The 10,605-nt window shown below is 31.7% G+C and overlaps 1 protein-coding gene across 1 annotated transcript; it reads left to right on the forward strand.

The window, feature by feature from the left end:
- Positions 1–6,069: 6,069 nt before the first annotated feature.
- Positions 6,070–10,214, forward strand: LOC114734439 (probable receptor-like protein kinase At2g42960). The gene is made up of 7 exons (XM_028922069.1): positions 6,070–6,836; positions 6,964–7,068; positions 7,255–7,377; positions 7,861–8,031; positions 8,123–8,252; positions 8,678–8,887; positions 9,613–10,214. Exons 1-7 carry the CDS (start codon positions 6,190–6,192, stop codon positions 9,742–9,744), a joined length of 1,518 nt encoding a protein of 505 aa, XP_028777902.1. The 5' UTR covers positions 6,070–6,189; the 3' UTR covers positions 9,745–10,214.
- Positions 10,215–10,605: the final 391 nt, after the last annotated feature.

Here is a 10,605-nt window from a genome sequence, read left to right on the forward strand (position 1 = left end):
ATTATGTGTATTCATATTTTTATTCCAACGCATACATGTAAATTTAAAAGACAACAATTAAAAATAATAATTTGAAAACAATCATGTAAACGGAATTATGGAACTAATAATTAGAAAAACACAGCGAAAACTCTAATAATATGACCAAAATTAAAAACAAATCGAGCAGAACTGTCTCTTAAGATTGCATGCAGTATTTTATTATAGTGAATACTTAATGAAATAAATGCAAATAAAGAAATAAAGAGGCAGAGCTTGTGTGGAAAATTGAGTAACGCTTTTGTTGACTCCAAAAAGGTGTAAATATTTTGAAGAATGGAATTAATATTAAAAAAATAAGTTTGAAAAGTTTTATATAATATAATTAAGACTACTTTAAACAAAATAGCCGTTAACTACGGCCACTATGTGAGTGGGCAGGCTGGCGCCGCAGCATGTGAAATTTTTTTAATATTTTTTTAAAAAGTCTCACGGTCGAATTTAATCACGTTAATTTTAAATATTTAGATTTGTGTGTCAGGTATATCATTACCTAATGATCATAAAGAATTATAATTTTTTTTTACTAATCTCAACAATTTTTCTTCATAGATAAGCTTAGTTATTTAGCTCTGTTTTTTATATTGTATATTACTGTAAAACTTATTTTATAATATAAATTATATAATAAAATAAGTTTTCTATTTAGCACAAAAGAAATATAATAATAAAAGGCCTGGTTCGTTGATTAACAAATTAGTAATAAGAACCCAATTTAAGAAATTATTTATTCTTAAAGATCCAGAATTTGCCGCTTATATAAAGTAAATGTTCTTTTTTTTTTAACCAAGTTATTTGGTTAGGCCATATTCGAATATTATCAAGTTCACTTAGATAGCTCTCCTAAAATTGTTTCTAACTTCACACGAACTCAAACTTAAGAGCTGAGACCTCATGTTTGCCAGATAAATGATACAACTTTTGGTTTTTAATATAGAAATTAGTTAACTAATTTGAGTAGATTAAAAAATTAGTTAAGTTAGTTATTTGTAATAAGTAGGTGTTGTTTTTCTTAAAATATTATTGCCGATCAAGTGTATTGATTAGAACTACCATAATTATAAGGGCTATATTAGAAAAAGAGAATATGAGAGATAAAATAGATAGGAGTCTTATATTTAAGACTAAAATAAAAGTTAAACGAGTTTTTATATCAAGAACACGAAGTAATATATTTATCAATTTGAAACTACGTGGATATACTACTCTTATTTTAAAAAAAAAATTTGAATTTGGTGTATGAATAATTTTATACAATTAATTTGAGGGATTAAAATTGTTAGGAGGGGAAGGAAAAAGCTGTTTAAACACGTGACAGGCACATGATGCATGTGAAGGGCATGATTGCAGGCTTGCAGCTAAGGTTCTGAACTTCTCTGATCATTCATTCTCATCTCATTCAATCCATTTTAAGGTCAAATATCATTTTTCTTTTACCTTTTTTAATTCAACATTTTAAAAAATGACAATAATATCATATGCAGATAATTGAAACCCACAGTAGTTGGTCCAAGGTCTTGAACTGACAAGATTAAATAGATTATTTAATTCTAATAAATATGACATAATTTTTATAAAATATCTCTATGTAATATCATTATGTATGAGTTTTATAAGTAGATAAATTGATTTAAAAAAAATAAGAAATATTAAAAATTAAATTAAAATCTTATATTTAGTATCAAAATTAATTTTTTAACTAACATATAAAATTTAAAAAAATTGAATATTATCCCTATAATTATAAGTGTAAATCACATGAGAATGAGACTGACCTTTGAAGTGCATATATGATATATCAGATAATCTTCTTTTCTTTTTTCCATGAGAAAATTAAAAAAAAACATAAAAACTCAATCTATCAGATAAGGCAAAAGATTTCAATAAAATTACCATAACATGTGTTTACACTTTTTAAAATAAAAATAAATTAGAGACACATAAGTCTAGATGCATGTATGTCTGTAGATAATTAGTAAAATTAAAGCTTGTAAAATATAATTAAGTATATATGTGTATATATATATAAATGAAAAAGGAAAAAAAAAAAAAAGAAGAGAAAGTTGCAGAGGATTTGTCTAAGGGGTCAAGATTGATGCTTCAAATCAAAGATATGTCTGTTCCTTCATTGGTGGCTTTTCCTTTTGTGGCCCCCAATGCAAAGCTCATAATTATTATTCTCAGAAAAAGACATCACTTCTTTATTCTATAATTGTCATTTCCATTTTTATTTTCTCTCTCTAATGCTCTTAAGTTTTAACATTTGGCTTAGTCTAATTGTGTTGACATAAATACCCTCCATTCTTTTCACCATGACATGATTACCCTCCTCGTTCACAAATTTTTTTTTATTTCAATAAAAGTTTAAGTAATTAGGCTTAGATCATACATCTCAACTCAAAGGATACTCATCGATTATCTATAGAAAAAATCCTCATTGCTTTAAATTTAAAATATAAGCTAGACATGCATACCTCGTATTTCTGCCAATAAAATTTGATGAATAAATCATTGAGAACTAAGAAAACTGCTCACTTAATTATTTTAATATTATATTTTTTGAAATTCAAAACCTATTAGATTAAATTTTTTAGAGTTACAACTATTTTGATCAAAATATTTTTATTATTTACCATTTACATAGTACGGTATTAATTTTTTTAATTATTATTAGAATAAAAATATAAAAGATACTTTGATCGTATTATTTTGAAAGAAAAATGACTCCAAATGAGCATATCTCACAAATAAACAAAATTATTTATATGAATGTAGGGTAACTTGAACATTGTTTTTGGTGGTTGAACCAGGTAACTTAAACATTGGTGATGAATAAATTTATTCTTTTTTTATTAATATTATTACTATTAATATTAATTGGTTAAAATGTTAACATCCAAAGAAATAGGAGCTTAGGAATAAATTTAAATGCTCATGTTTATGTTACTATTGAAAAATCATACAACCATCATATATTTATTAAATAAATTTCGTACAAAAACATATGACACCTACGGCTACGTATATGTTTTTTCTTTGACTTATCTTTGACTTATCATACGGCATCTTAAATGACAACATAGTAATGAATAGTTATTAGTTTTTGACATGGAAATGAGATATTATGTCTCAATTGTACGCATTTTGGACTATTATAGTAAGCATGACATAATTAATTTTTTTCTCTTGTTTTTATATATCTTAAAATCTTATTATTACTTATGCATTTATGGAGTATTTTAATTATTTCCTATTCTGCGTGACATTTTTTCGTGCATGTTTACTTGTTACTTGGATATGACATGAGTAATATTATTTATAATTTATATTTTTTAATTAGTAATATTTAGTTTCTTTTTCCATAATTTACCCACACTTTACATTAAAGATTTTGAGAATGTGAACTCTTAAATACAAGCACCACACATAGTCTTGCTTTTCTTATTTTCTTTCTTTTTTCCCATAATATGTTTTTATTTGGAACAAATGCAAATAAAAAATTTTCCAATAATGGAGTGGAATTCTATTTTTTTTTTGTTACCAACAGAGGGCTGTGATGTGGGTAATTTTAATCAGTATAAAAATATAAAATATGTAATCAACCTTGCTATTCATCCACAAGTGATGATGGTTTGTAATACTTATTCTACAAATTGTAATATGTTTTTCAATATAAAATATGTTTGATTTTGATAAATGAATTTTTTTGGGCCCAAAAATAAATACCTTTCCTTTTTATGCCAAAAGGACAGTTTGGGAAGTAAACATCAGCAAGCTAGATTTAGAGCCCTTCTTGTTGGATTGACGTTGACCCTCTCTCTCTCTCTCTCTCTCTCTCTAACAAAAGCTTTTATATATTTGCACACCCCACACAATATGTGATAGCTATACTGCAATACAATATAACACATTTTTTATTTTTAATGAAAATAATGATATCAAATTAAGTTAAACCTGTTTAATACCTCTTTTGGAATTACTTAATTTGTATAATCTCAAAAACCAACTAACATTTCTATTTTTTAATCAATAATCACAAGAATTAATCATGTACAAATTTATTGACTGCCTCTAAACTTTTTTTTGTGTGTGTCATCTATTCAACTTTAAATCTTGGAAATACTATTTACAAATAATCTCTCTAAAATTTTGGCAAAAAACCTCTCTAAAATTTAGGTCATGAACAAATATATCATACAATGTTAATAAAGGAGTGGACAGATTAACATCATAAACTTACTGTATATAAACTTAAAAATCTATCTTAAGATAGTTTAAAAAGTTAGAGAAATTACTTACATAAGACATAATATTCAAATAACCATATGCTAATTTTATATAAGCTTAGGAATCCAATTGATAATGATAGATGATAGTCCTCTGTTGAGTTCAAAGATTAAGGGATGAGAGATATAATATTTGTAAAATGAGACATTAAACTCAGATATACTATGTGATGCTTTACTGTGTGAAGAGTATTTTATAAAGAAATTACAGTCAAATCCTACAGAAAAAAAATAATTATTTAAAGGTCGTCACTCGAGTCATGACGGCAAAGCCAGAATTAACTGATTGCTTTTGGTTGTTTTCATGCAATGCTGCCTCTGTGATCTTGCCTCTTAAGTTACATTAAAAAAAGTCATTTCCTTATAAATAAATAAATAAATTTATTTTAAGTTTATCAAAAATAAAAATAAATTTGATAAAGAAGTAAATAATTATTTAATGATATTTTGTCATTAAAATTATTTATTATATTTTTACCTTTTTCATTAAAAAATTCAATAAAAAATATTTTTCGTTGTTAAAAAATGTGCATTATATTTCTAGTAGAAAAATTTATGATAAAGTTCTGAAATAGTAGCTAACTTCTAAACTATGCATGCTTTGAAGGCTCACTTCGCTCTTTACTATTGGGTTGCTTATTCAGTACATTTCTGGTTTTGATCCCAGCTATAAATGCCTCTACTCTTTCTTTTATTTTTGCTTTCTCTTTACTGTTTCTCTCTCTCTCTCTCTCACTCACTCTCTTTCTCTATCTGCTTTCCTCCATTACAAACTAAGCTTCCTTTCCAGCTCGCAAGAGGTCCCTCTCTCTTCCCTCAAGCACCCATACCCACCAACCATTTTACCCACCTTTGCTTTTTCTGCTCTCCAAAACCTAGCCTTCCCTACTCCTTCCCTCTCTTCCTCTGCATTTTTCCTAGAAAATTAGATTTTTGTCTCGCATTCCTGTCCATTTCCTTCAAATCACACCCACAGTTCGTTTTGGCCCACTAGCGGTTTCAACTTTCGATCCCCACTTATTTGCTGCTCTTGGACAATTTAATCTCTTGCGGCATCTGGGTTTTGTAGGGTTTGTTTGTGTTCCCTTCAGTGTACCTGCGTCTATCTATGCTCATTGAGTCTTTGTCTATTCAAAAGAAACGCACTCTCTTGCTTCTGTGGGTGCTAAAGGTGGTAGATCAAGGAGGCTAGCCTAGATCAACGTAAAGGTAAATACTATTGCCATTGCTTTGTCTTACCGGACAACTTTTTTGGGCAATTCCTATCTCCCTTTCTCTTTCCTTTGCTTGGATCGTAAGTGATGCTTCCTGGGTTTTACTTTTCTGCCAGATTTGTATTTGTGATTAGAATTTAGAAATAATGGATTAATGGTTTGGTCTTTGCTTTGCGAAGAGATTTAGAATTTAATGTGCCTTTTCTTATTAGGGTGAATTAGACGCAAATGGGTTTCTGATTTGCTAAATGTTTAATTTATTACCTTTCCTGTTGTCTTGGAACAGCTGGATTCCTACAATTTTCCTTAATTTTGTCGCATACACTGTCCATTGCAATACTTAATTACTTTAAAGAAACAAAAATATAAAACTGTTTCAGATAAGCTTAAATTAGATGTTCTCAATCTCGAATAATCTCTAATCACAACAAAACTGCAATTGGTGATCAGTTGACTTGCTGTAGTTGGTTTGTGTTTATTTGATATTGTGATTTCATTGCAGCAACCGAAGCTGTAAATTAGCCTGGTCAGATGTGTTTTTCCAAGCCTTGTGTGAAAGGAATACATTGTTTTTCTATTCGGGCGGGAAAACCTTGATTCTCGTTGCAGAAGAACTTGGAGGACGAGTTGATCAACTTGCAGCATTCAGTATGTCTTTAAAAGCGGAATTGTCTAAGAAGGTTTTGGGTGTGAAATTATGGATTTTAATTGGGATCTGTGTAGGCGCGTTTATAATATTGATTCTTTGTATATTATCCATATGGGTGATGTTTCGGAGAAAATCTAGAAAATCTCTGGACAGGTATTCTTTATCCCAAATACCAAATATCTCGAAAGATATTAAGGTGGACAAAGTTGGGGTGCAGAGTTCTCATGATCACCCAGAAAGCGTATTTATTCCCGTGAATGACAAAGCAACTGATAAGAATTCAGATAAGATGGTTGTCCACCTAGGTATGAGCAAAGCCAGTGATCATGACAATATCAGTCAATGCAGCTCAATTTATCATCATGAGAGAGGATTTAGTTCCCTGTCAGGAGAAGAAGGAAGCTCTGGGACTGGAAAGAAGCAATCTGCATTATCATATGGAGGGCTTGTGACTGCATCTCCTTTAGTTGGCTTGCCAGAAGTTTCTCATCTTGGATGGGGCCATTGGTTTACACTTAGGGATCTGGAGCTAGCAACAAATCGTTTCTCAGCTGAAAATGTGCTAGGTGAGGGTGGATATGGTGTTGTTTACAAGGGCAGACTGATCAATGGAACTGAGGTGGCGGTGAAGAAAATTCTTAATAACTTGTAAGGATGCTTTAAAGTATCACTGGTACCTGATTTTGTCTTGTGACACTCGTTGACGTTTTCTTTCATCTAAACAATGATATTGTTTAATCTTTCTCTGTAATTCCATTCCAAATTGAGTTTATAGGGGACAAGCGGAGAAAGAATTCAGGGTAGAAGTGGAAGCTATAGGCCATGTACGACATAAAAATCTTGTACGCTTGCTTGGATACTGCATTGAAGGAGTGCACAGGTATGATATCATTTCACAAAATTGTCATTTCATTTTTTGAATGCTTGCGAACACTATCTTTCATGTACTCTTGTTGAAGGTATGGGTTTTAGACCATCATACTACCTCTTTTGTGCTCAATAATAGTTCAAACTTTTTCTTTTTTCTTTTTAATAACTTCTCATCTATTTCATTACTGATGTGCAGGCTTTTGGTTTATGAATATGTAAATAACGGCAACTTAGAACAATGGTTACATGGGGCTTTGCGCCAACATGGAATTCTTACATGGGAGGCCCGCATGAAAGTTGTACTTGGCACTGCCAAAGCGTGAGTTCAACTTGCAACTCAAACTTATGGCCATGGTAGCATTTTCAATTGTCCATTACTTGGTTTGGCTCTTCATCACCTTTCAGCGGTGATAATCATGAACAATTTGCTTTACCTCTTGTTTTATGCTGATGATCATCATTATCATTACCATATTTTGCATGTCCAAATATATAATTTTGACATTCCATTCTGTTCCTGTTTCGTGGTGATTTTAGGATATATCCTTTATATATTTGCATATTTGGGATCCATTTTAGCACATAATTGTCTTGCCTCTTCAACAGGATAATGATATATTTCTCTTTCCCATTGGACTACCTTATTAAGCCCCCTAGTCTAGCCACGGAGTTTGGATTAAGTCCCCCCCCCCCCAAAAATATTTCAAATTTGTCACCAATATTCTCTGTCTGGGAGACTTTATCATTCTCAAGTGGACTTTTTCAATAGTGGAAGCTAATATATTTCAGTGATTGGTGGCAGGCTTGCTTACTTGCATGAAGCAATTGAACCAAAAGTTGTTCACCGTGATATCAAGTCTAGCAACATATTAATTGATGATGAGTTTAATGCAAAAGTTTCTGACTTTGGATTGGCCAAACTTTTGGATTCAGGAGAAAGCCACATAACTACTAGAGTAATGGGAACATTTGGGTATCCAGAATATTTCATGCTCTTTCCTTATACTTAACCAAAGGAGTTGGAAATTTGGAAATTCACTTGTTACTTCTGTTCTGAATTTCAGTTATGTGGCACCAGAGTATGCTAATACTGGTTTATTAAATGAGAAGAGTGACATTTACAGCTTTGGTGTCCTCCTCTTGGAAGCAGTCACTGGAAGGGACCCTGTAGACTATGGGCGACCTGCAAATGAGGTACTAGATTCTCATGAACTCTTACAACTAGCTTGCCAATTCTAACTACTGAGACTATGATATAATTATTCTTGGGACTCCACTTGCTAGTTTAAGCTTGAATTTTGAGTGACCCTTGACATGGTACTGGATAATCTATGATCAAATGGTCTAGTGTTTGGTGCTTCCTGCGTCACGTGTCCTATTCTCTTAACTGAAATTAGTTAAGTACTTAGGTATCGATACAAGATATGGCGAACTTTTGTGTTGTTCTCACTTCAGGCCCCAATGGCTTTTGCGTAAAGAGATGCATTAGAGATTACGATAAACTATTCATGGGGTCTCTTTGCTTTGAAGCTTATGCTTTATGGTTCCTAATGGTCCTTGACCAATATGATCGATGCCCGTACCATAAGTAAAGAGCATTTCATTTTTCTTCATGACAGGTTAATCTTGTTGAATGGCTCAAGATGATGGTGGGGACAAGAAGAGCTGACGAGGTTATTGATCCAAGCCTTGAAGTTAAACCACCAACACGAGCTTTAAAGCGTGCCCTTCTGGTTGCACTTAGGTGTGTTGATCCTGATGCAGACAAGAGACCCAAAATGGGTCAGGTTGTGAGGATGCTTGAAGCTGATGAATATCCCTTCCGAGAGGTTTCCACTACTATCATTTTCTCTTTGTTTTTTTTTTTTGGCCAACTTCCACTACTATCTTGTTGCCTCATATATGACTTTTATTGTTTACTTGGCAACCCTGAATCTGTGTTTAGAAGTTCTGCGACTTTTAGATGTTATGTGCATTTTTGTCAGTATCTTCTTGTATATATATGCAGTCTGACCTACCATCGTCTAGAATTATTCAAATAATGGATAAAATCTTTTTGGGGAAAGATCATATTTTGATAATCTGCATTATTTTTCCATACGTGTTTACTTTCTACGCAGATTGCAGTCAATATGTTTCATGCACTCACGATTTAAGTTATAGATGGAGAAGATTTATCTTGTGCTTCTAAAGTCATGCTATGTTGTTGGGAATATGTTTCTACTGTAGCTTCATGATGCATAATATTCAGGTTGCCATGTTACTCCTTCAGTCCTAAATATAAGACTCTTTTTATAGTATGTATAAGGGTCTTATATTTAGGACTGGAAGAATATAATATGAAGAGCTGGGAGTATCATTGTTCACTATTGAAATGCCTCTAGAGTTCCAGATGTTTCCCTTATATGTAGTAGTTATGTTGAAGGCAACAGACAATGTTGTGTATTAGCCAGAGTATTTCAGAACATGAATTTGAACTATGTATGCATTTGTGGCAGTTAACCTGCTCATCAAGCGTAATGTTATTTATTGATCAAATTTTAATCATTTTCAGGACCGAAGGAATCGAAAGAGCCGCTCTACTAGCATGGAAATTGATTCCATGAAGGATATTTCTGGTTCATCTGAAGCAGAAAAGAAGGCAGAAGAGGCCGAGAACCAAGCACCAGATACAACTGAGGGGTAGGAATAGTGACAACCATATGACTTGCCTTTGCACCCAAAAACGAGTAATTATTCAATATTATATATCTACCAAGTTTGTCCCTTCAAAATTGTTCCTTTTTCCTCCCTGAACCTGAGAAGAATCAGATTAGAGAACGCCTCTATATAATGAAGAGTTTTTTCATTCAATGTGGCCATTCAAGGATATGCGATATACCATAACCACAGGGTAGAATGAGGAGTGAGAGAGAGTGTTTATGTTGTACAGGTGTCTGTCTGCTGGGACCATCTTCTTACATGTTTGTTAATTTTTTTCCTTTTCCCTTTTACCCCTTTCTGACTATACCTGAGTACTTGAGCAGAGTGGAGAAAGAAGACTCTTGTTTGCCCTCATCTTTTCTTGCTATTTTGCTCAGTTTGTGTTTATGATTGTGTCTACTCTTCTAAGATATCAATCCAATCGTTGGCTTTTATGTAACTATAATGTTTGAACAATCATTAATGTTGTCTTGAATTGTAAGAAGTAATTATATCTAATTCTATATATATATATATATATATATATATATATACTCCTCCGGTCCTTAATATAAAACCCAATTCTTGAGTTGATTTTATTCTAAATATGAGACTCATTTTTCATATTTATCAATGTTCTCTAAATTACCCCTATAAATACTATCTCAACCATAATCAAGTGGAAGAGGGAGATAAGGTATTAAGAAAGATGATTATAGTTTTAAGAAAAATGTGTCACTTTTCTCATAATAAATAACTACCTAACTTTCTTAATCTAATCAAATTAGTTAAATGTGTCTTATATTAAGGACTGGAGAGTATTACTTAGCAATCTTATTTCTTGTTTGGGACCTTTGGAGAAATA

Source organism: Neltuma alba, unplaced genomic scaffold (genome assembly GCF_004799145.2).
Source record: "Neltuma alba isolate B1F8T4 unplaced genomic scaffold, ASM479914v2 tig00013100_pilon, whole genome shotgun sequence".
Taxonomy (NCBI): domain Eukaryota; kingdom Viridiplantae; phylum Streptophyta; class Magnoliopsida; order Fabales; family Fabaceae; genus Neltuma; species Neltuma alba.